Source organism: Mobula hypostoma, chromosome X1 (genome assembly GCF_963921235.1).
Source record: "Mobula hypostoma chromosome X1, sMobHyp1.1, whole genome shotgun sequence".
Taxonomy (NCBI): Eukaryota; Metazoa; Chordata; class Chondrichthyes; order Myliobatiformes; family Myliobatidae; genus Mobula; species Mobula hypostoma.
This window is the reverse complement of record NC_086128.1, coordinates 34,169,546-34,197,086: the sequence shown is the minus strand read 5'-3', so window position 1 is coordinate 34,197,086 and position 27,541 is coordinate 34,169,546. Positions and strand designations below refer to the sequence as shown.

Genomic DNA, 27,541 nt, shown 5'->3' with positions numbered 1-27,541 from the left:
TGATACAGTGTTCTTATTCTATCTCCTGCATGAATTTTAACCAGTCTTATTTTATGACATGTCTTATCATTATTGCTCAATATTATAGTAGAAATATTTAATAGAGGCTGAAAGAGACAAGCATTTGCTATCAGGGTTTTACTGCAATAGACCAGCTAGATAACTGGGAGCAGGCTTTTTTGTTAATCTGCTTAATAAGGCATAAAATGTTTGATAAAAACCTAAAAAAGATATTCAGTTACCTCTGAATTCTGTTGTGCTCTGTAAATGAGTGGCTACGGTAATTGCTTGGTTCATTAAGGACTCTGTTCTGAGAGGAAAGTCTTCTGATCTGAAAGTAAGACCTTATCTTCTGGCAGCTTTGAGAAATCTGTGAATGGGCAATGTGACCTCGTGCATTGAAGCTTACTGGTGTTAAGGTAAGCATCAGTGGTCAGTGTTATCTGTGCTGCAAAATCAAACACATTTAATTAACATAATTTTTTTTCGATTTATGCAAGTTGTTAGCCAAAGCAAAGCAGATACAGCCCTTTAAAAGGTCACAAAACAGATTATCTGTAAATGTATGTTACTGGAAAAATACTTCTCTCAACAAACAGTTATAAGTAATGTTTTAAGCATGGAAGTAAAACTATGTGATATTTGATTTTTATGTATGAAATCAATCTGCCAGTGAGTGGCTCAGCTCATTTTCACGGTTAAAGAACCTTTGATTAGCATCCAACCAGGATGTTAGGTCCCTGATGGTAATCTCTAAATCATGTTGCTGCAAGGCAACTGGTGCCTTTTATTCAATAAGGTAGAATTACCTGAGTGTGACAACATGCTTTATAAGGTGTATTCAGCATTGCTTGAAAATATTCCATGTGACTTTGCTTACTAAGTCAGTAAGGCGACATGAGGATTAAGCTCAATCAAAGAGCAAACCACCCACCCCCACACACACCCTTCCGAATATCACTGTGGTAGGTAGAGCATTCAGTTCAAGCAAGGGCAGTGCTCGCGAAGTGGCCAACTCTTGTCCGATGTACTCCTGGAGGTTTCATCATATGACCTCCTCTTTGGTTACCCTGGTTACCTTGCTCTTCTTTCATGCTGTGGTTTGCCTGATGTGTCCCATCCTTTCCACTGCTAATTGGAAAGAATATAGGATCTTAACCACCCAACTTGACAACACGTGAGGATCAATTTTCCCCTTAGAACAAGGTTTCAAAGACATAAAAGTTAAACACATGCATTCTTTAATGCTACTATGATGTTTGCTTTTCTCCTGGGTTCATTGTAGTAAATATTCTTGCAAATTGATCTTTCATTCATTGGACATATTGCTGGGATAAACACACAAAAAGCTGGAGAGCCTCTGCAGGTCGGGCAGCATCCATTTAGGAAAATGTTTTGGGTTACGACCCTGTCCATTTCCCCCCATAGATGCTACCCGACCCACTGAGTTCTTCCAGTTTTTTTGTGTGTCACTCCAGATTCCAGCATCAGCAATTTCTTGTGCCCCATGATTCCTGGGATGGTTGGTTTTGCATATGAGGAGAGATTAAACAATTTAGTCCTTTACTCTCTCTTGAGTTTCGAGGAATTGATCTAATTGAAAAAGTGAAAATTCTTAATAAGCTTGACATGGTAGCTATGTAGTTGAGGTTTCTGCTGACTGGTTTCTAGAACCTGGGATCACAGTCTCAATATAAGAAGTCGACTACTCACAATAAAGGTGAGAATTTTTTCAGTAGAGGGCATAAATCTTTGAAATTCCCCTTCCAAAAGGTTGCAGAAGCTCAGACTCTGACTATATTCAGAAACGAGGAGGTGTCTGTTTATTAATGCATTTGCAGCTTGCACAGCAAACTTCACACTAAGGTAAAAGATCGGCCTTGATTTTAAAGTTTAAAGTAAACTTATTATCGAAGTACGTACATATATGTTACCATATACTACTTTGGGATTCATTTTCTTGCAGGCATTTACATGAAAATAAAGAAATACAATAGAATTTATGAAAAACTACACATAGACAAAGAATGGCAGTCAATCTGCAAAGGAAGTCAAACTGTGCAAATAAAAAATAATACTGAGATGAAGGCATCCATTAGTCTTGCGAGACCACGGATCTGCGCCTGGAAAGTCTTCACTCTCCAGGGCGCAGGCCTGGGCAAGGTTGTATGGAAGACCAGCAGTTACCCATGCTGCAAGTCTCCCCTCTCCACGACACCAATGCTGTCCAAGGGAAGGGCATTAGGACCCATACAGCTTGGCACCAGTGTCGTCGCAGAGCAATGTGTGATTAAGTGCCTTGCTCAAGGACACAACACATGTTGCCTCGGCTGGGGCTCGAACTCACGACCTTCAGGTCGCTAGTCCAATGCCTTAACCACTTGGCCACGTGCCCACAACAATACTGAGAACATGAGTTGTAAAGAGTCCTTGAAAGTGAGTCTGCAGTTGTGGAATCAGTTCAAAGTTGAGGTCAATGAAGTTATCTGTTATGTTTTGTAACTCCAAAACATAAGTTGAAAGGAAAACAGGGGCGCCGAGAGATAATTCACGTACGTTTGTTTTCACTTTTAAGCGAGGTGCACACATATGATGTGGCGGTATAATGACGTATGCCATTTCTGTACTTGTACATAATGCAATGCATTATGTAAATAACAAAGAATGTTTAATCGAACAATATGTTAACAATATTGCTGAAATATTGAATATATTACACTCCTCCCTGCTTAGCTATAAACTCCAACTCAGTATATAAGCATGCTATATAATACAACTATCATATAGACATCCACAACATAGTAAATTTAAAATTTTTCCATTCAGGCCTAAAGATTTAATCGCTGTGGAGGATTTCTTACTCTTGTAGGATAAAGTCTTTTCTGACAATAGGGTTCACTCTGCTGGGCAGGTGAGCCGTGGCTGTGAAACAGTCTCAGGTTCTGGGGCCTCCTCCGTGGTGGTTGTAGGAGTTGACTCTGAGACTGCAGGAAGTGGTTCTGACGGCTCTGCAGTCCTGATGAAGGGTCTCGGGATGAAGCGTCAATTGTTTATTCCCATCCATAAATGCTGCATAGTGTGGCACGTGGCCAAGTGGTTAGGGCGTTGGACTAGCGATCTGATGGTCATGGGTTCGAGCTTCGGCCAAGGCAGTGTGTGTGTGCTTGATCAAGGCACATAACCACACAGTGCTCCAGTCTACCCAGCTGAGACTGGGTACCGGCAAAAATGCTGGGGGTTAACCTCGCGATAGACTGGCGTCCTATCGGGGGGTGGGGGGGGCTGGGGAGTCTCGTACTGTCAGTCGCTTCACGCCACGGAAACTGGCATAAGCACTGACCTGATGAGCCACAGGGCTCATGGCAGACTTTAAAAAAATAGATGCTGCATGACCGACTGAGCTCCTCCAGCACATTGTGTGTAGTGTGTAGTGCTCTGGACACCTTTCCTCTGGATGTGTTGGCATCCTGAACAGTGCATGGCAAGCTTCACTGGGTGATATAGATCATAATGTGTGAGTAGAGTGTCTGATGTCACCATATCCTTTACCTTTTGGAAAGCCACCTCACACTGCCTTTTCTATTGCCATTTTTTTCCAAACTGTGCTAATGAGTCAGGGGGTGGAGCACAGTAGCCAGGTTTGGCAGGACCCAGTTATAGTAATTGGCAAATCCTAAAAATGACCGCAACTATGACATGTCCATTGGCCTTGGGGCATCCACCTCTACTTGGAATTTTTTATGCATACTTGTGTAATTCTTGTGTGTCGATGGTGTAACCACAGAAAGTGATGCTTGTTTAAGGAATTCACACTTGTTGCGTCATGCTCCGAGCCCATAATCTTCTAATCTTTTTAACATTGTCTTGAGATTTTAGTGATTTTCCTTGTCATCCTTACTGGTAACAATGATGTCACCCAGCTAACAATGAGTGCCTGTATAGCCTTGCAGCACTTGATCCATAGCTTTCTGCCAGAGTGTAGGTGCAAATGCTACACCAAAAATAAGCCTATTGTAGTGACAAAGCTCTTTGAGAGTGTTTGTGGTGAGAAACACTTTGGACTCTTCCATCACTATCTGTAGGTATGCCTCAGCTAAGTCCACTTTGCTGAAGTGTTTCCCTCCAGAAAGGCTTGCAAAGATATCCTCTTTCCTGGGCAGAGGGTATTGATCTATTTTCAGTGCTGGGTTGATAGTGACTTTAAAATCAGCATAGATCCTAACAGACCCATTCTTCTTGGTTACTGGGACCACTGGCATTGCCCATGGGCTCTACTCAATCTTGAAAAGAATTCTTTCAGCCTCACTGGCTACTTTGTTACAGATGGTATAAGGAACCAGACAAGCTTTGCAAATCTTGGGCACGGCTTTTTCATTTAGCACTATTTTACCCTTGATATGTTTGAGTTTTCCAATGCCATTCTTGAACACTGCTGTGGCATCATCCCGTGCCTTTTTTAATTCACTTTTGGTTGACACTAATGCAGAGGATGTGGCAAATAGTTGATGAATCTCCAATCAAGTTGTAGTTGTCTCAGCCAATCACGACCCTACCATGTTGGCCTTACTGTTTTTACCACATACAAGTCCATTGTGGTTTGTTGATTGCTGCATCTCACTGTTACAAATGTCATTCTCACAGGAGTAATTTTTTTCTAGTGTAAGTTCTTAGTTGGATATCTGCAGATTTCAGTTTAGTATCTTTGAAATGCCGTTCAAACTCATTTTGTGGAATGACTGAAACGGCCAAACCGGTGTCCAATTCCATTTTAATTAGTCTGCCAATCACTTTTGGTGTAAGCTATATTGCTTTTCTGTTGTTAGTTTTCACACTGTAAATCCTAAGGCTACATAGTCCTGTGTCACTCTCATTATTTTCAGATATTTCATTAACAGCATGCAGATTAGTGCTCTTTTTGAAACTCCAACTTGACATTTTATCTCTTTCTTTTTCCTGTGCAGTCTGTTTATTTTTGTCTGCCTGACATGCTCTTTGTATGTGTTCAACTTTGTTGCATTTTCTGTAAGTTTCACCTTTAAACCTGCATTGGCCTGGTGTACGTGAGCCCTGGTCACAATGGTAACACAATTTGTTCAGCCAGCCAGGCTTCTGTTTAGACATTGCAATTTTGTTTATGTTCACTTTCATTCCTGACTGCAACTCAATTGCATCTCTGCTGGTTCCATTGATACAGCTATTTCAACTGCTCTTTTAAATGTAAGTTGTGCTTCAGTCAGGAGCCATTTTTAAATGCTTTCTTCTAAGATTCCACAGACTAAATGATCACTCAGTGCATCATTAAGCCCGTCATTGAAGGGACAATGCTCAGACAACTTCTTCAATTCAGCCACATACGCAGAAATGGACTCCCATTCTTTTTAGTTCCGCTTATGAAGCCTAAAGCATTCTGCATTCATTTGCTTCAAAATACTGCTCAGTTTGTTGAGTATACATGAGCCAGTTATCTATTATGCAATTGAATGTATGTATCTTTGTGATGTGGCTGGCCATTTCTGCTTTATTATTTATGATTATTATCACCTGGTACTCACTGTTTATGAACCTGTGAATTCATCCATTTCCTGCCTTTTTTAAACTCGACCATGTCCTTTTCGTTCCTGAAGAAGCACATACTCTGCTGTTTCTTGCAGTGCTTTTTTTAAACTCAAATCTCGCACTGTGCTTCAACGGGTAGGTAGTTATCTTGGGTTCATTTAAAACATCCTCATTGCCACTGTTACGTTCCGTAACTCCAAAACACAAAAACTAATTTAAAGAAAAACAAGGGAGATGGGGAATAATTATGACATTCGTTTTTACTATTAAATAAGTTGCGCACATATGATGTGGCGGTGTAATGACATATGCCATACTTTTACATATAAGCTGCAATGCATTATGTAAACAACAGAGAATGCTTAATCAAACAATATATTTACAGTAGTGTTGTTGTTCATCATCGTCATCGTTGATGAAGACCTCGACACCATTATGATGATGATGGTGTCGAGACTAGCGCATGATTTGGATTTAAGTGAGGGAGAGTTGCGCAGCGTCAGCCTCACTCTCTCTTCCCAATTCCCATCTGGATCCAGCGGCAAGACAGGAGTTGGGACGACTGGAGATGGGACTAGGCGCAGTGGATGACCATGACATCTTCTGTGTCTTGTCCTGTTCTACACGTTCCACGACGCTTGCAGAGACCGCCTTCTTGACCGTTGGACCTTCCATTGGTCTCGTCCACTCAATCCGCCGGAGTCTGTCTTCACATGCTGGGATAGACAACTCCCTATCTCACCGAGGGTTTGAGACCCGTCGGCTACCCTCACCTGGTTTAGCCGGCTTGTCAAAGCCGTTGCCTGGGGTGTGGCCGCTGTCACATGCAAACAGCTATGGGGAGCCACAGGTGAGAGCTGAGTGCCAGGTGGGGACCAAAGGTGGACTAACTGTCTTGAAAAGGGCGGGACATGTTCCCCCACCAGAGGTGCTACCCCTCCCTGACACCCCATACACTCCATTTACAGTATTACTGAAATATTAAATACACAACATTATCCAGACCAGTTCAGGAGGCTGATAGTTGTAAATTAATAAGTGTTCCTAAAGCTGCTGGTGTTTTTTGAGCAAGGGCTGGGGTTCAGTGGTCTAACTCTAACTCTGTTTCAGGGAACTGCTGATTCCAAGTGCTGCATTTCTAGGGGTGCAGTCTTTATGAATGGAGTCTGAAGTGAGGTCCAATCCATGCACTGGCCCAGGGGTAGCTTGATGCACTCTGCCTGCCATGTGTACTATCAACAGGAGCCTCTGGATGTGATACTGTGTACAAAAACAATTTATCAACTGCCTTCATTGCCCTAACACTGACTGCTGATTGACACAACTCCTTTCCAAGGGAACCAGTAGACTGATAGCATTAATGTGTGGTGATGCCAAGAGTAACATCCTCCTTCTGCAGGAAAACCTATTGCAAGGAGTTGGTACCATCAAACAGCCCGAGAGCATTTACCATGGATGTCCATGGAGTGTTAGCTGCTGGCATCAGTCACCTTATTGGAGATGGTTATGGAAGCCTCCACATGTTTGTAAGTCTATTCATCGCAAAGATGTAGATGTGGGCAGTGGAATCTTCCACTATCAACTCGGGAACAGCAAGTTAGCAGGTCCAGTCTCAACTCATTCTTGCAAATCGATGTGTTCAGCATGCGTTGTTCAGTTATAATCAGGACCTGTAGGGCATGGGTCCCAGATCTGCAGATGAAGGTAAGTTGTCCCTTGCTGTCCCTTCCTGCCCCTTCCTGCACATCAGTCCACAACCATTACCACTACGTCAGTAACTCCAACTCACTCCCACTCCTACACAGGACAGATGAACAGGAGCCTTGGTTCACAAGAATAGCCCTGATGAAACTGAATACCATGAGCCGTGGTTTATGTTCTTGGGTTTACAGGGAGGAGGCTGTTTTACACTCACTGATGCAGATTATAGAATGCGGTTTGCAGGGTAATGAATCTCTTGATGTTTTGCTTGAGTTTATACTTTTCTCACAATGGGTGGAATGTTGTTTAGAAGGAAAATGGTGCATCCTTATCTGCTTTAGGCTCTCTAATCAACACAATGGTCAGGGCTCTGAAGGGTGATATTGCCTTGACATAGGTGGAGAACTTTGTTGGATGACACTCCTCTTTCTGGTATTTCCTTATGATTGTCAGTAACACTACTCTCCAACCAACAGATAAATCTTTTTACCGGTAGAAAATATTGTACGTAATCCTTTCACAAGGTGCAACTCTCATGGGTGTAATTGCGTGCATCTATATTATAAAAATGTATTGTGGTGGAAGAATTTGGTTCATGTAAATCCATTTAAGAATATGTATGTAGAAGGAGCTCTTAGATATTGGACTGAGTTACCTGAGACAGAATGGTGTAATTATGAGAATGGAAGAATGGATCTGTACTGTGCATAATTCAGACTCCTAAATAAGGTATATAATAAAGCACCCAGGCTGACCTGGTGAGGCTGATAAATTCCCGGACCACTATTCAGTCCACAATCTGTTCAGCGCTGGCTTGCATTGTCCTCTTTCTGTATGCGCTCAGTGCTTGTTCGCCTGTGTGGCTGATGGTTTACAAAGCAGCTCAATACTAGTGCACCTGCTATCTCTGGAACATAGAATCTGAGGGCTGTTGTCCACTGGGACTTAACACTTGTTCAACAGGAAGTTGCATGCAGCTTGATCGTCAAAAAAATTAAGATTTTGAAAGTAAGGTTTAAGATTTACAACTTGACTGTATTTTCCATTTCTCACTCCAGTTTAAACAGCACTTTTAAAAATGGAGACTCTACTCATGTACAAAATGCTTTTGCTTTATTATAAAGGGATCGGCCTTAGTAATGGCCTTTGATTAGCCTTGATCACCAATCATAATTCATCCAATCACATTATTTGGTGACAGTCCCAAGCCCACTTACTGTTTTGTGAGCCCATAGCTTGCCTTTTGTCTCCTTAGAGTGAATCCCCAAGGTGAATTGGATCTTTTAGTATGAATGAATGTATTTGAGATTTGCTGATTAGCTTTTAGAGGTCACATGGTATTTATATTTAAGAGGTTAATTCGACACAACAATAATCCTTATGAAAGTTCACTGTAGAAGCTCAAATGAGAAAACTCAGGAGAACAAGTGATAGCTCAGTCTCATTTTCTTGTTAGGGCTCAGAAATATGAAAGTAAAATTGGGGAACAAATTTTGAAGAAGGACATCAACCCAACTGATTAACATTCAGATTTTCACAAATCTTGAAGATGGGAGAGAGACATCCAGATAGGGACTGGAGGGAAGTGAACCTGAATCTTTGAGCATGAAAGTTGGTGGAAGCAAGACAGGTCAAATTCTGGTCTTGTTGAGATGGAAATGATATCCAGATTTTCCTGTTTTGGCTCAGAAAGCAGCGGGAGGAGGGAAAGATGCCTGGCACTTTAAGAATGTTTACCTCTTACTTTCACCCCTATAATTAACTTAAATTTAGATCCCTGGTGGCTATTCTAGGCAGGCAGGGAGGAGCCATTACATATTTTCTGACTACAAAGAATCGAGAAATTCATGATGAGGATTAAATGTGGCCTTGCAAAGTAAAGCTGGAAAAAAACAGATTTAAATCGTTCATATTCCAAGTGATTTATGTTGATTTACCATGAAACTGAATTGTCATTTAAGCAACTACTAGATCTTGAAATTTGCTGAACAAACAGATAATCTAAAGAAGTATTTCAAACTACTTAGATGCGATCTGAAGTGCAGTTAGTCCTCTGCAGAGTCAGTACAGACAAGTCATTGGTCTACTGTTTTTACCGTTCCAGCATTTCTTTCTGCGGAATTTACTGAGGGACCTGCTGGGCAGTGTTAGAACATATGAACAAAGGGTTGGATTTTCCAACTTTTATTTGGTATCATAAAGTCCATAGGGTTATTTTTCAAGAAAAATACAAGCAATAGGTGTTGGAGGAAAAGAGTTTCCCTTCCTCTCTGATAAATTGTGTGCACTTTAGAAGGTGAGAGTTCTGCCATACACTTGCCATGTTGAGTGTTATTCTTCACAAATCTATGCAAAGGCATGATGTCATCTTTAAGGAATGTATAGTGAAGTGGCAAATGTTTGATAGAAATCCACTGAATCAAGCACTCAGCTTTCTTGCAATATTGGGAAAAAAAATTCAATATCCGTTTTTGCCTAGCTCGCGAGGGTTAACACAAAAAGTAATTTTTAAAGATTGACCATGACTGTAGAGTTGCTAATGTACTGTGAGTGCAAATACATCAGCAATGTCAGAGCTGAGATCCTGTGATATTGTGTGTCACAGAGAAATAAAATAAAGGCAGTCGCGTGTGGTCGAGAGTTGTGTTCCTGAGATATCTGCAGCACAGTGCTCTCCTCCCGGTGTCCATTAGTTTAGTGGTAAAATGTGACAGCCACATGCAACCTGCTATTCATCCAACCATTCAAAGCGTTGTCTAGCTGGGTACAATTGCACTAGGCCAGGTTGATGGCAGTTTCCCTATTATGCCTGATGGCGTCTTTTTCAACAGAGAATTCTGCTTGGACTAGAAGGGGCATTATAATCAGACAATGCAAGCTGTACTACCAGTATTACTGCACAAGTCGTGATCGCATTTGATGCTTCAAACAAATGCACCCACCTGACTTGTTTGTTATCATGAACTGAAAAGCACCCCATGTAATGCTAGAATCTATTTGGATCATAGAAGATCCCATTTAAACTCAGACTTCACCCTTCTGAATAAAGGCTTCTGAAAGCAGAAGTGATAAAATTAATATTCAAAGCTCAAGTCGAATACTGTGATTAAAAACAAAATTTCATCAAAATCTCAGTTCATTGTCTATATTATTGACTATTTGTCATAGCTGATTGCAAAAGTTTACATCTGTTGTTTCCCTGCAGTGAACAGAGTTCATTAGGCACAGATTCAATCAAAATTCACTTAATGTTAATCGGACTATAGAGTGAACTAAGATATAGAGAGTGTGATTAGAATAATGTATTCTGGTTTCATTTCAATAAAGTGAGGACTGCTGCATTCAATTTTGGCAGTTGCTTGGCTGAAGTACAAATTTTGCCTAGGACAGATGGATTTTACTGGGAAATTAAAATTGATTTGAAATGTTCGTTTTTCTTTCCTGTGTATTGCCTCAGGATCCTGACACAATGGAAAAATCTAGCTTCTAATCATAATAACTTAAGAGATAATGTACCAGAAATAAGCCCTTGGATGCATGCATTAAATGCTTGAAGTAGTATGTTTAGGGCTTGATTTTTGTTATTATTCCAGGTTCACTTCTTTTGTTTTTATTAGTGCTTGGCAAATTCAATATTTTTGGTTACTTCAAAAAACACTCACAATGAATCAACTTTCAGTCTTCACTAAGACTGGAAAGCACTCAAGGTGCAGCAATGTGCAGTCTTTTATAAAAATTAGCAGTAATAACATGCACAGACTGGTTCCAGCTTTATCTTAAATTACTTCTTTATTCTTAATTTCTTTTTATCTAAGCACAATCACCTCTCATCGATTGCCCCACCCCTCCCTTTGCTTTTCTTGTACCTGCCTTTATCACCGCTGCCAGGTCACTGATCAGCACGTGTCACAGGCAGATGGGATTGGTCAGTGGTCAGTGGGTATTCCAAAAGCTACATGCAACATTCTGTAAGCAAAATGAATAAAGACTGCATGGTGAATGCCTGTGGCCAGCATTGAGATTTCCTTTCGGCATATGGAAATGATTTTTCAGGTGAGGCATCAGGGGTGGTTTTGCTCAGATTTTACTGGTTAAATCGCGAAAATTTGAGCAATAAATTGACGAAACAGAATTTTGGAAAATCAGTGCAATGCACAGATGCTACTGTACTGCTCATTTAGCATTCATGGATGAGAATGAGTTTCTTTCCTAATGTGTTATTATTAGTTTCCCATTTTGATGATAAACGCAAGAATGTGAAGCTGGTGGCCATTTAAAGTAATCAAAGGCAAAAGGGCTTGAAATTGTGATAATTTCATGGACACTAATTGGGGTCAGGATTGTAAATTTTGGAGTGGTAAATCTAGCACCACAGGGGCATCTGAAATACATCAGGCATCTTTTTTAGTGTCCTGGTTAGCTGCCTTAAAGCAAGTATTAGACTCCTTGCAAATATTAATAAAGATATTAATAAAATATAAAAGATATTATAATAAAAATATTAATACGGATCTCCCTCCGACTGAATCACCGGTGACTTTGAAAGCGATATCGGAGTTAATTCAGAGGGAAATTTCAACCTCTGTTAGGGAGATGATTCGTACAGAAATTATGGGCTTTGTTAAAGACCTGATTCATACGGAAATCTCAACTAAGTTCCAGAAAATTGCCGATTTAATTGATAAGATGCAAACATGTATTGCGGAACATCAGTCGGCTATATCTGATCTTCAAAAATCCGCGCAACAAAGTGAGCTTAAGATGGGGAAAGTCGAAGAAACAATTAATGTAATGAAGAAGAAACTTGACTTTTTGACTTTTAAAAACTCTGACTTGGAATCTAGAATGCGACGGCAGAATTTACGAATGATTGGCGTCAGGGAAGCCGTGGAAGCTAACAACCCTATGAAATATTTCTCCCAACTTTTAAAAGATGCATTCCCTACTGTATTTCCTGACCAACCACCGCTACTGGATCGTGTTCACAGAATCCCATCATACTCGTCTAGGTCAGATAGACCGAGGCATGTTATCTTACGTTTTCATTACTTTCAAGACAAGGAGAGACTGTTTCGATTCGCTCGATCTAAAGGTTTCATTGATTTTTCGGATCTTAAGTTCCGATTCGTGGAAGATTTCAGTAAACCAATCTGGGACCAACGGGTCCGTTACAGATCCGTGATGTCGGAATTCTATAAGATGGATTTAAGACCAGCGCTGCTGTACCCTGCACGTCTAAGGATTCGCATGTTAGATGGAGCCCTTCGTTTTTTTGATTCTCCATCGGATGCCCAGAGTTATCTGGATCAACTTTCATCTTCAACATCTTAATTGCCTTTTTTTAAATTTTCTCCGTTGATCGGAGGCTGTGAATTGGTTGGTTTTAACTTTTCTGTGCCCTATTTGGGCAGAAAAGTTTACTTTCGATTTCTTAATATGGCTGCTAAACTTTCTTTTTAACTGCGTCATTTCTTTCTTTTCCCAGGGGATTCTGAGTGGTTACTTCCCTTTTGTCATCTTACGTATTTCCTGTGCGGCCTTAAATTTTGTAGTTTTTTTAAATTTTATTCTGTTTTGCTTTTTATAATCATTTTATGTTAATAATCCTATTTTTTTTTTGTTGCTGTGTCTATTCATGAGTTTGAGGTTTATTGTGGTTTTTTTTTAATATATACTTTCCGGCTTTTGTTCTGTTCTGTGTGTATTTTAATTGAGCTAACTTTTTTTTACTTATTTTTTTACTGTTTTACAATTAGCTGACCCTTTTCATATTTATACCTTTTTTTTAGGGAGCGTATACCGGAAGTCATGGGGGTAGTTTTAGCGCTTGCTTCTTTCTGGCGGGTCTGCTTTAGATTTCGCCTTGGGGTCTTGGGGTGGGGGGTGGTGGGAGGGGCTTCACGTTTTAGTTTGTTTCTCTTTGGGCTATATACATTATTGAAGTATTGGTTGCGTCCTTTTCCCCGGTATCTTTTGTATGTTCTGTTTCCTCTCCGGGTTTGTGGGTCGCGCCTATTGTCAATCCTCCTTGTTATGGGTTGACTTTAGGATTTATGGAGTCTATTATTAATTTTGTCTCCTGGAATACTAATGGTCTTAATCATCCTATTAAAAGGAAAAAAGTTTTTAAAGTGTTCCGGAGACTTAAAGCACAAATTTTATTTTTACAAGAGACCCATGTACGGAGGGGGGACAGACTACGTTTTTTCAAATTCTGGAAGGGACAACAATTTCATTCGAACTCCAATGCTAAGATTCGAGGCGTCTCTATTTTTATAGACTCCTCAGTTACTTTTATACAACAGGATATTATCTCTGATCCGAATGGTAGATTTTTACTGGTTAGTGGTTTACTATTTAATAAAAAAGTAGTTTTGGTTAATGTTTATGCTCCTAATATGGATTGTCCGGAATTTTATAAATCATTGTTTGATCAGTTTCCGAATTTGAACGAGTTTTCATTGATTTGGGGCGGAGATCTTAATACCTGTTTATCTCCAGCTTTGGACCGTTCGGCTCCTTTACGGACTTTACCTAATAAATCTGCAAATTTGATTAATTTTTTCCTTTCTGATTCTGGGTCGACGGACATTTGGCGTTTTCTGCATCCTCAGGAAAAAGATTTTTCCTTCTTTTCACATGTTCATCATTCCTATTCAAGAATTGATTATTTTTTCATTGATTCTCGTCTCATTCCTTCAGTGATTAAATGTGATTATGATTCTATAACCATTTCGGATCATGCTCCACTTAAGCTTTCTATTAAAATTATGGCCAATATACCAAACAATAGACAATGGCGTTTTAACTCGCTGTTGCTTCAGGACTCGGACTTTGTTAATTTTATGAATGAACAGATTGAGCTTTTTTTTACAATTAACCATACAGAAGATATTTCGGTTAACACTCTTTGGGACACTTTTAAAGCCTATATTCGGGTATTCCAAAAGCTACATGCAACATTCTGTAAGCAAAATGAATAAAGACTGCATGGTGAATGCCTGTGGCCAGCATTGAGATTTCCTTTCGGCATATGGAAATGATTTTTCAGGTGAGGCATCAGGGGTGGTTTTGCTCAGATTTTACTGGTTAAATCGCGAAAATTTGAGCAATAAATTGACGAAACAGAATTTTGGAAAATCAGTGCAATGCACAGATGCTACTGTACTGCTCATTTAGCATTCATGGATGAGAATGAGTTTCTTTCCTAATGTGTTATTATTAGTTTCCCATTTTGATGATAAACGCAAGAATGTGAAGCTGGTGGCCATTTAAAGTAATCAAAGGCAAAAGGGCTTGAAATTGTGATAATTTCATGGACACTAATTGGGGTCAGGATTGTAAATTTTGGAGTGGTAAATCTAGCACCACAGGGGCATCTGAAATACATCAGGCATCTTTTTTAGTGTCCTGGTTAGCTGCCTTAAAGCAAGTATTAGACTCCTTGCAAATATTAATAAAGACCTGATGATATTTAATAGACCCCTCAGCAAAATTTGTCAGCACTGAGTGAAGAGGTTAACAGTATAAGATTGAAAGCCTGTCCTGGAACTCCTAATCAGATTATATTCTATGTTCATACACATGGAGAGTGAAAGTGCAGGTCCTGAGATAAATTAGGGTAATATATTGCATTTACAATTGGATCTGGCTTGCCAGCTACTTTTAAGCTACTTTACTGACATGAAGGTCATAAAGATTAACTGACCATTTTAACCAACATCAAATAACGAACACAATTCCATTTTAAATTAAATGTACTTAATGTTTTGCAGCAGTCTAGCCAAAATCTGTCTCTTGCATGTTTTCATTTTGCTTTTTGAAATGTCTAAACTAACTGGATCAATTAATTCAGGACATCAGGAATCTTATTGCCAAGAATGTTTGTCACACATCAATATATATATTGGACATTCAAAAAGATATATTTAACTGATTATTCTTGAGTTGATGTTTCATTCCCTCAAAATCAAAATCAGAAACAGATTTATAATCACTGGCTTAAATGGCATGAAATTTGATGTGTTGCAGCAGCAGTAAAGTGTAAAGACATAAAATTATTATAATTACAAATATAATTAAACAGTGCAAAAAGAATGACTAATAAAGTAGTGTTGATGGGTTCTGATAGTGGTGAGATAGAAGGTCTTAATCATTGAGTATGATTCTTCAGGCTTCTGTACCTTGTCCCAGATGGTAGTACTGAAGAGAGAGCATGTCTCATTTTGTGAGGGTCCTTACTGATGGATGCCACCTTCTTGAACCACCATCTGTTGAAGGTGCCCTCAATGGTGGGGAGTGTTGTGCCCATGATGGCTGAGTCTACAACCCATTGCAGCCTCCAAAGCAGGCGGTGATGCAACCAGTCAGAATGCTCTCTATGGTACACCTATAGAAAATTGCAAGAGTCTTTGGTGACATAATGAATCTCCTCAAACTCCTAATGACGTACAGCCACTGGTATGCCTTCTTCATGATTGCATCAACATGTCAAGCCCAGGAACCTGAAGCTGCTCACCCTTTCCACTGCTGACCCCTCAGTGAGTAATGGTGTGCTTTCTCCCAACTTCCCCTTCTTGAGATCCACAATCAACTCCTTGGCCTTGCTGATATTGAATGCGAGATTGTTGTTCAGCCACTACTCAACTAGCCGATCTACCTCACTCCTGTACACCTCCTCACCTGAGATTAGAGTCATGGTCATAGAGCACTACAGCTCAGTACAGGCCTTACGGCCTCATGTAGGTTGCATCTGGAATTTTTCCAGGTAGTGGACGCCTTCCTCCCATGCCGTTCTGATGTAGCCTGCCCAGTCCATATCGACCTGTTTGTCTGCCTAGATCCATCTATCCCCACCAGGACCATATCCCTCTTATCTATATACCTATCCAAACTTCTCTTAAATGTTGTAATTGAACCCGTATCCACTATTTCTGCTGGCAGCTCATTCCACAATCACACTACCCTCTGAGTGAAGAAGTTCTCCCTCAGGTTCCCCTTCCACCTTTCACCCTGAGCCTATGACCTCTATCAACAAATGTGGTGTCATCAGCAGTGCTTAGCCACACAGTGGTGAGTATATGAGTAATGAGTCATGACCCTAAAGGCAGACACAATGTTGTAAGTTTTATAAATGCGTGTATAGGTGGTACACTGGCGCAGCAGGTAGTACTGCTACCACACCCGATCCCGATCTTCGGCTGCCGGTGTGGAATCTCAACAATCTCCCAATGAGCATGTATTTTTATTGTCTTTTTCCATTTCATTACTATTTATTACATGGTTTTGCTTAATTGTATTATGTTGGGACCATTAATTTTTACATAGATAAGCAGATTAAATGAACAAGTGAATTAAAGTGAATTGCATGATTTTCTTGAATCATCATATTTGTGTGCTTATTGCAATTATCAACAAAATTTTCTCAGACATCAGAAACTAATTAAAAATGCTTTAATGGGAGCAAGTTGGAGTTCATGCAATTAATTGTATCCCATTTAGTAGTTTGTATTCATAATGGGAATGAGATCAATACTTGTGTTCCATTTATACAGCTTCTGATGCTGTATATAATGACAACTAATCTAATTTTATTCAAATCCAACAGAAACTGAGTCTGTAGCTCACCGAGCATCACATATGCAGGCATTGTCTGGCATTGCATGAGCTGTCTCTGTGTCCAGGGTGGATTAGGTGCTGGAATGTACTGCTGCTATATCTGCTGCAATTTTTAAAAATTTAGTTTAATAATACATGTCTCATTTATAATCTTATTCTATTCTTCTGCTGCATTATTACCTTGCATAATGTCTAAAGTTGTGTCACTCACACAGAAATCTTATTTTGCGTCAGTATATTTATTCGTTGCAAAATGCAGTGTCTTCCATCTATTGATAATATTTCACACTTAGCATCACACATTCACTAAACCTGCAATTTGCTGAAAATTGTTCCATTGGTTGACTTTTCTGCTTTGATTGAATATTGTTACTCGCTGTAGGACTCTTGAGTATCCACATCATGAACGTGCCCTGAGTTGAGTGATTGAGGTACTTGTTGAAATTTCCTAGCAGTGAGCCAGAAGAGTGAGATGAAAATTCAGGTGATTTTCCTTTCGGGATTTGCTATAAAGGGCCCATATCATAATTTCTGACAAAGCACTGTGGATTAGGAGGGTGAAGTTTGAAGTATTATTACCTTATCTTCAATTTGAACAACATGCATTTGGGGGGGGGGGCATTTACCAAATGGAAGCACTTGGGAGAAATTTAAAACACGAGTTAACTTCCCACTGTTTTGTCGAAAGTTGTATACAGCCACTTGATGTTGTTCTAATTAAGTGGTCTCTTTTTAAAATTTAAGCTATTTAGATAAAGGAATGAATCCTGGGAGAGGCAGAAAGTAGGGTTGTTAATGCTGTGTGGACATAGACGGTTGTAGTTTCGTGCAGATGAAGTGGAGCTAATGTGATAGACTTGTCTGAGCCCCAGGCATGAGAGTTTTGTGTGGACTGATATTTTGCAAATCTTCACAGATTTTTTGGCAATATCCAGTGAAATATGCCAGAAAACACAAAATTATACTTTTGGTATGTATGTTATTTACACCCTTTAGCAAGGATGAGACTGCATAGCAGCATAATTCTAACTTCACAAACTGCTTTGCTCAGTGTAATAGAAACCCAAATTTGTGTTCAAAGGATATTGTTTTAGTAAGCTCCTCCTAGGTTTTCAACATTAATGAAGTAGAAACAGATGCTGGAAATATGAAATAAAAGTCAAAATTGAGATTTTCTGTTTTTTAACAAAAATTGAATGCTGGAAGAACTCAGAGGGCCTGTCAGCATCTGTGGAAGCAAATGGTGTATGTTGACACAATGGGTCAAGACCCTGCATCAGGAACTTCCCTCTCAGTCCTGATGCAGAGTTTCAACCAGAAACATCAACATACACCTTTTGCCTCCACAATTTAAAATAAATTTATTATCAACATACATACATGTCACCATGTACTACCTTCAGATTTGTTTTCTTGCAGGCATTTGCAGGAAAAAAGAAATACAATAGAATTTATGAAAAACTATATGTAAATATAGAAAGACTGACAAACAACCAATATAAGTCAGAAAACAAGCAGCAAATAAAAAATAATACTGAGAACATGAGTTGTAACTCCTTGAAAGTGAGCCTTTAGATTGTAGAATCAGTTCAGCGTTGAGGTGAGTGAAGTTATCCATGCTGGTTCAAGAGCCTGATGGTTGAAGGGTAATAACTGTTCCTGAACCTGGTGGTGTGGAACCAAAGGCTCCTGTACCTCCTGCTCAGTGGTACAAGTGAGAAGACAGCATGGTCTGGATGGTGGAGTCTTTGCTTTCTTGTAGCAGCACTCCATATAAATGTATTTAATGGTAGGGATGTATTTGGCTGTGTCCAAGGCTTTTTATAGCCTTTTCAGTACCTATGCTTTGGTGTTTCCAAGCCAGGCCGTGATACAACCAGTTAGGATACTCTCCATTGTGCGTCTATAGATGTTTTTCATGACATGTTGAATCTACACGAGAAAGTAGAGATGCTATCATGTCTTCTTTGTGCTGACACTTGCATGATGACTTATGACTTGTGATGGACCCACTAACCCAACATTCTGTTTTTAATTTCAGATTCCAGCATCTGCAGTCTCTTTAATCTTCATTTTCCACTTTTATTTCCATGTCCCTGAAGGGCAAAGCAAAGTCAGAAAGTTATTCCTTAAATGTCTAACATTGAGATTTAAAGCAGCATCCCACTTTATTGAACTCTGTGCCTGGCTTCAATTGTCCCACAGCAGGTGAGAAATGAGATATAAATATCCTTGGCATGGTGCATTCTTCCTCATTAGCCAGAAGCTGTTTCCATGGCCACACAATTGGTGATGCTCATCACGATTCCATTGCTACTAGGCCTGGAACTCATACAGCATCTCCTTGCTCATGTCAAAGAATATCTTGCTGAAGGAACTTATCATTTCTGCAGTAGTTTACAGTATCAACCCAGCTTGGCTCTACCAGAGAAAGCCATCATGAAATATATTCCGGAAAAAGTAAGATGTTTCTCTTAGGGCTGGAGGTGTCAAGGTAAATAGGGAGACAGCCTGAATGTGGATGGTCATCCATGATTGTACTGAGTGGAGGAACAGGCCTGCAGAGCCAAATGGCCAACTCTTACTCAGATTTTCTATGTTTCTTATTTGTATTCATGTTTTTGATTTGATTTGATGCAATGCTGCTTAAACCCCTTTACTGCTCGTCTTCCCTCTCCCATTTTACACCTCTTTGGATCACCCTTTCTAAAAAGTCCATACTCTCTGTCCTGTTTAATTTGAATACCAGCCTTGTGAATGATCCGAGATAATACTATAATGTGTAGCAGTTAGCATAATGCTTTACAGCAACAGCAATCACCAATCACGGTTCAATTCCCACTGCTGTCTGTAACAAGTTTGTACGTTCTCCCCATGACTGTGTGGGTTTCCTCCAGGTGCTCTCGTTTCCTCCCACAGTCCAAAGATGTACAGTTAGGCTAGTGAGCTGTGGGCATGCTGTGTTGGTGCCAAAGTGTGGCGATGCTTTTGCGCTGCCCAGCACAATCTTTGCTGATTTGGTTTGATGCAAAAGACACATTTCACTGGATGTTTCAAAGTTCAAAGTTAATTTATTCTCAAAGTATGTATTTGTAACCATACGTTACCTTGAAGGTTTGTAAGGTATGGGCATACCATGTTTGCACTGGAAGCATTGCAACACTTGTGGGCTGTCCCCAGCACATCCTCATACTATGTTGGTCGTTGATGCAAACAACACATTTCAGTATATGTTTCAATATTTCAGTGTACAGGGACAAATAAAACTAATCTTTAAAAATCTTTCTCTTTATATTGGTTTTGTGGAAGATAAGTGTAGTCCTTTGCTTCAACAAGTGAGAATGAAAAAGTCTATTCAGTTTGAGCACTGAATATTCTGGGCATCTAGTGTGGAAGTTGAAGACTTCGTAACGCACTGAGTAATAGAAGTAGAATCAAAAGCTATTTATTTCCCAACATCTTAATGAAAAACATGTGGAACCGCCATCATTTTGTGAAGATACTTGGCAAGGTTTAATTTCTTCCTGATGTAGTAGTGGGTAATTTGGTTGTCCAGTGCTAACGCAAGATGAAATAAAAACAGAAAGCGTTGGAAACACTCAGCACCTGTGGAAAGAGAAAATAGAGTTTGTATTTTTAGAACTGAAAAAAATAAAAACAAGTTAGGTTTAAATTGCGAAGAAAGTGAGGAAGGGAATGTATAGAACAAGAGAAATGTCTAAAGTGAGGTGGAGAAACAAAGGACTGCTGGAATATGGAGCAAAAGCCAAGATTCTGGAGGAACTCAGCGGCTCAGGAAGCATCTGTCGAGGGAAATAGACAGTCAATCTTTCAGGTCAAGGGCCTAATCTGGACTGAAAGATAGAGGGGAGGTAGCCAATATAAGGAGGAGAGGGGGAGGTGGAGCAAGATGATTTGTTTTATATATACCAAAATCCAACACTAGCTATCAGCATTCTTTTGCTCAAGTGCAGACCATCTGAAATGAAATAAAGGAGCGCATTGAGATGAGAAAATGAAGAAATGCCAATCTGATAGATGACACGCTGCCACTGTGACTTGGGAACTAATGATCATCTGTTGAATGTTACTTTGTCTCTACCCAGCTGGAAGTAGTTCTTCTATTGGGGAAAAATACAATTGCTACCTGCATTTCTCCTCTCAGCAAATAATGCTTTTTTGATTGCACAGCTAGAGGCAGAGGTAAATGATAATCTGTCACTAAATCACATCTTGGAGCCATCACATATGCTAATTTCTAAGTACTCAGATTTTCACATTATATACACAAATCTCAAGGATTGACATCTTTATAGCCTGCTAGACAACATGGTGAAATTAACATCATGGGGTAGATAATAGGAAACTTCATCTAAAACTAGAGGGTAAGGGTAAGGAGTAAGAGGTTTGAAGGAGGTCTGAGGTAGAATTTTCCCACCCAGGGAATGAATGGAAAAGGCATCACACTGTCTGAGTGGGTGTTGAAGGCAGGGCACACTTAATGCTTAATGAGTATCTGGATGAGCACATGAATTGCTAAGACATAGAAGTTTACAGACCAAGTGCTGGTAAGTAGGTTTTGAATAGGTGCCTACTTGATGGTTGGTGTAGACAGAATGAGTCAAAGGGGTTGTTTCTGTGTTGTATGATGCTGTGATGCATGTATATTTTGAGCAGTTTTATCACATTATTAAAACTTCTCACTATAAGTATTCACATAAATAGAAATGAGTTTATAAGATATCTGCAAACCTTATGTGTTACTATAAGAAGATAAAAGTGACCCACTATCAGTATTATGATCAGTACATGAATCCAGATCTACCAAAAACTAACAGAACCTATCTAGGTAATATGGCAATGATGTCTCCATTGTTTTTCATAAAGTAATTTTTTTGATAAACTTCATTTTTGTTAGAGACAGAAATATTTCTATGACTGTTTTCACTTACTTTCATTCCTTGAAGGAACTGCTTATGATAATCTTGTTCTGTATCCGAGAGCATTATTTTATCCACCCAGTCGTAGCAGCTGCCTTTTGGCTGCAATGTTTGTTGCAGGGAAGCAGATCGGCAAGCAAGAATTTGAAAGCCAGACCTAGCACTATAGTATAGGAGCAGGCTGGATTCATTTTTCACTGTGTTTTCATCCAACTGAACAAATCTGTTTCTGTTCTAAAGATGGTGAAACTTAACCCTTCCTTCTCATTATTGGTTCTCCACTTTCTGTTTGTCAGTTTGAAGGTCACATCTTGGGTTTTTTGTATTGCCATGGTTGCTTTCTAGTCCTGCATTCATAGGGACAAATTATCTGTCCTTTTTAATAATGGTTTGAATTAATTACTGAAGCACTATATACTTACTGCTCCTTCTTAAGGGCACAGGATGGTGGGGAGGTGATTAAATGATTTATTTCTGGGAAAAGCTTACACGGGACTTTGATATGGATATTACAACTAGAGCATTTAAAAACAAAGTGCACTGGGGAATTGCAATCCATTTATCAGTTAAGTAATCCAATATTTGCCGTCTTTGGGCAAAGTAAATGCCAGGTTCCTGTTCATTCACAAGAAAAGAAATGACACCTGCATTTGTATAGCATATTTTATGTTCCTCTTGGCACATGCCAAAGATCTTTACAGCCAGGGAAGAGCTTCTGTAGTTCTCCATACTGTTATAATATAAGAAAATTTATATGGTTTTATAAGGTGTAGGTCAGACTACATAGGGAATATTGTGAGCAGTTCTGAGTCCCATATCTAAGGAAGGATGTGCTGACATTGGAGAGAACCTGGAGGAGATTTACAAGAGTGATCCTGGAAATGAAAGAGTTAACATATGAGGAGCATTTGATGGCTCTGGGCCTGTACTTGCTGGAGTTTAGAAGAATGAGGGGGGATCTCCTTGAAAGTTACGGAATGTTGAAAGGCCTAGATCTAGTGGACATGCAGAGAACGTTTCCAGTAGGGGGAAAGTCTAGGACCAGAGGGCACTGCTTCAGAATAGAAGGACATCCCTTTAGAAAGAGATGAGAAGGAATTTCTTTAGCCTGAGGATGGTGAAAGAGTGGATTTATTGACACAAATGGCTTTGGAGGCCAAGTCAGTGGATATATTTAAAGTGGAGGTTGGTAGTATGTAATTGGTGAGGGTGTGAAATGTTATGAGGAGAAATCAGAAGAATAGGTTTGTGTGGGAAAATAAATCAGCATGATCGAATGGTGGAGTAAATTTGATTGGCCAAATGGCATAATTCTGTTCCTATGTCTTATGGTCTTAATGGGAATAGCCTCGGAATAGAAGGACATCCCTTTAGAACAGTGATGTGTAATTTCTTTAGTGTAGAGGGCAGTTTACTCGGGAGAGCACGCGCAGAGTCGCCAGTTACCGACGCCATCTTAGTTAGCCAGAGGGCGGTAAATCTATAATCTATAGAATTCATTGCTACAGATGGCTGTGGAGGCCAAGTCATTGGGTATATTTAAAATGGAAGTTGATAGGTTCTTGATTAGTAAGGGCATCAAAGGTCACAGAGCAAAGGCAGGAGAATGGGAAAATAAATCAGCCATAATTGAATGGTGGGGCATACTCAATACACCAAATGGCCTAATTCTGCTCCTACGTCTCATGGAAACCTGGTCACCAATGTGAGAGCAAGCAAGCACAAAGAGCACTAGGATATACTGTAAGTATCGAACATAGGAGCAGGAAGAGGCTCCTGAACCATTCAGCAATGTATCTCATTACTAAGGATCTAATTATTGATATCAGCTCCTCTTTCTTTCTGACACCCTTCGCCACTGATTCTTCCACAGTCTCAGATCTATTAATCTCAGCCCTAAATATACTCACTGACTCAGCCTCCTTTGTTCACTGGGATCATGTTCCAAAGATTACATTTAAATTCCCAGCCATCAATTTGGGAAATGTGCTCATTTTTCTCAATCAACAAGCCAGCCTTCTGAACACTAGTCCAGTAACCTAACCACGGTCCTATAATTGCCTGATAATCTGCTATAGTGATGATGAGTGAGGGATAAGTATGTGCTGGGGCACCAGGGATAACTTCGCTATCCTTCTGTGTAGTGGTGCAGTGGGATCTTTTGCACAAACCTTAGATGGAGTCTCAGTTTACACCTCAATCAAAACATGGCCTTTCCAGCACTGCAGCACCCGTTGTTGGGGTCTAGAATCTGGAGTGGTACTTGAGCCCACACAAAAATGTCCCATCAGAGAAGATGAAGCTGCTTTTTTTATGTACCATTTTCCACGATTACTCCAATGGGGAGTATTTTGTTCTACTAAGGGAGGCATATGTGAACATTCTGTGATTGGAAAGGGATCGGGAAACAGGTTCACTGAAGCTCCTAGTTTCTTGAACATAGCTCATTGGCCTATGATATCTTTCTTTCTAGCTTAGATGAAGAGGCCAGCATGGTAACATTTACCAGCCATGTGGTAGATCCCACTGGTCAACCTTCTTTACAATGTTTGCCAACATACCAAATGTTATTTTTGTGAAATTTGATGATCTTTCACAACGTAGACATTCAGCACATCTTGCAGTTAGCTAAACCTGCCTGAAGGCTACAACATGATCAGTGCTGGTTCAAAGTACTTAGATCAGGGAAGGTGAACCTTTTTGAGTTATGTGCCCAAATTGACAATAATACTCTCGTGTGCCATGGTACTTTTGAGCAGAGATCATCATAGAACCACAAGACCATAAGACATAGGAGCACAATTAAGCCATTTAGCCCATGGATTATTGAGTTAGTTATAATAATAATGGACTTTTTCAAATAAAAAGGATGAGTCCTGTTCCTTATTTATTTGCATTTGCTGCTTCATTTGGCAGTAACAATAATAATTATACATCATTTTATTATGAATGGGGTTTAAAGAATCAAGGGGCACCAATGCATGCTGCATGCCAACAAAATTCATGCGCATGCCGTCTTGGACATGCGTGCCACAGGTTTGCCACCTCTGCATTCCAGGCCATTCAATGATTCAATGACAATGTGACATCTATCACATGTTCCTCACTTCCAAGTCATTACTTGAAATTAGCAGCTCTATAAATTAGTGGTGATAAACTCCATGTTATCATCAAGAAGCATTCTATTATGTTGTTTGAGCAGCGAGTGAAATTATGGAAGGATTAGTCAGCACACAACCGGTTCATTTGGAGGTGGCATTAGTGGATACAAAATGTATTTCTTCTTTCTTCTTTATTAATCTTTTTATTGATTTAAAAAGAGCATATATACAAACAAGAGGAGAATTATCTCAAATATATATATCAATAACAATACAAACAGAAAGTGAAATAGACGTTATCAAAATCATACATACTATTAAGCTAATATGTAGTATATAATAAGAAGACAGCTAATTCTCCTCTTATCAATTCATGGAGAGAGAGAAAAAAGCACTTTAAATTTTAAATGAAGAAGAAAAAAAACCACTACACTGTACGAGAAAAGGGGAAAAAAAGGGACTGGGCAGTCCATTCTGAGGATACGACCAAAAAAAAAGGAAAGACTTTCTGATCAAATCTAAAACTTCGAAAAAAAATAATTGGAAGAGTAATAAATCAAATCAAATGAAAATACTGAGTAAAAGGTCGCCAGATTTTCTCAAATTTAAAGGATGTATCAAATGTCCAACTTCTTATTTTCTCTAAACTTAAACAGGACATAATGGAGGAGAGCCAATAAAAGACAAGTGGATTAGAATCCTTCCACTTCAGTAAAGTGGCTTTCCTAGCCAATAAAGTTGAAAAGGCTATCATAAGTTGAGCGGAAACAGGAATATTTCCTGCTTCCGATGGGATAATTCCAAAGACAAAAAGTATTTCTGTAGTCTGTCAGCCAAGTGACAAAAGATGATGATTGCATTGGTTGCAGTCTCAACAAGCAAACAGTCTGAAGAAAATTTAAAAGTGTGAGGAGGGTTAAAGAAATGAAAATCAATAAAATCCCTCTGCCCTTTCTTCCCATAGTGGGTCTCTGTATAGTTTGAGAACACTTTATTAATTTTGACATCATTGGGTCTGGTGTTGATACTGTTGATGGGATTTTCCACAGGGGACTGAGCGACAGTTGCAATAGCCATGAAGGGGCTTCCTCTCAGCTCGTGTAGCGTTGTTGTTCATTTGTTCTGTTTTCCTTTTATTGGCCCCTTGACTCTTCAGCTATTGAAAGCATCATTATCCTTACGATGTTCAAAATCAAGCTACTGAAATGTTGAACAGCAGAATTTCTGCTTGCATAGTTAGCTGTTTATATCATTTCTCTTGGCTTCACTCCTGCTGAAGTTTTACTGCATAGTGCCCAGGTTGGAATCTCAGGGAAATGACAGATGGAGTTTAATGAGGACAAGTGCAAGGTCTTGCACTTTGGTAGGACCAACCACAGTACAGAGTAGGTCTTGCACAGTGAATGGTAGGGCACTGAGGAGTGCTGTAGAACAAAGGGATCCGGGAATATAGGTACATAATTCATTGAAAGTGGTGTCATAGGTGGATAAGGTGGTAAAGAAATCTTTTTGCACATTGGCCTTCATAAATCAAAGTACTGAGTACAGGAGTTGGGATGTTGTGTTGAAGTTGTATAATATGTTAGAGAGGCCTAATTTGGAGTATTGTGTGCAGTTTTGGTCACCTCCCTACAGGAAAGATGTAAATAAGGTTGATAGAGTACAGAGAAAATCTACAAGGATGTTGCTAGGCCTCGAGGACCTGAGTTAAAAGGAAAGATTGAATAGGTTTAGGACTTTATTCCTTGGAGCACAGAAGATTGAGAGATCTGATAGAGGTTTACAAAATTTTGATGGGTATAGATAGGGTAAATGCAAGCAGGTTTCCAATTTCCCCCGGGATCAATAAAGTATGACTATGGCTATGACTATGACTAGGTTTCTTCTAGAAAGGTTAGGTAGGACTACCACCACAGGTTATAGGTGAAAGGTGAAAAGTTTAAGGGGAACATAAGGGGAAATTTCTTTGATCAGTGGGTCATGAGAGCATGGAACGAGCTGCCAGAACCAAGTGGTGCAAGCGAGCTCAATTTCAATGTTTAAGAGAAGCTTGGCTAGGTACCTAGATGGTAGGAGTATGGAGGGCTATGGTCCAGGTGCAGGTCGATGGGAGTAGGCAGTTTAAGTGGTTTGGCATGAACTAGATGAGTCGAATGTCCTGTTTCTGAGCTGTACTTTTCTATGACTCCATGACTCTAAATTCCCAGTCTGTTTCTCATGAAAACAAGCTCCATCTGTTTCCAAAATAAATATTCTACCCTGATCTTTGGTGCTTATAATGTGCTGGAGTAAGATATTCATTAAAAACACATTTACAGGCCTGTGCACGGTTTGTAGTCCGTCACCCATATGTACACCTATTTGCAAACCCAGTTAACCATGTTCTATATTTGACAGGGGCTGAGATGTTTGAATGGAATTGTGGGTGTTGCTGGTGAGGAGTGGGATGAGTCTACAGCATGTCATGGAAGCCGAGGTTCTGGCTGTTCAGAATTCAATATAACCTGAGTGGGCACAATTCAGTTAGTGGTTAGAGTGTGAAATGGCTAACAAAATGAATTACCATTGACTACAGGCATAGTGAGGATTGAAAGACTATAGTTTTTAATAAATTTAATTTATCTT

General features: G+C 39.6%; 1 protein-coding gene across 1 annotated transcript in view; it reads left to right on the top strand.

Annotated features, from left to right (window-relative positions):
- Window positions 1–7,235: 7,235 nt before the first annotated feature.
- znf385c (zinc finger protein 385C) overlaps window positions 7,236–27,541 on the top strand; it is a 53,961-nt gene continuing 33,655 nt past the window's right edge. The window contains exon 1 of the mRNA XM_063037827.1: window positions 7,236–7,260. Within this exon, the coding sequence (XP_062893897.1) occupies window positions 7,236–7,260 (25 nt within the window). The remainder of the gene's footprint in view (window positions 7,261–27,541) is intronic.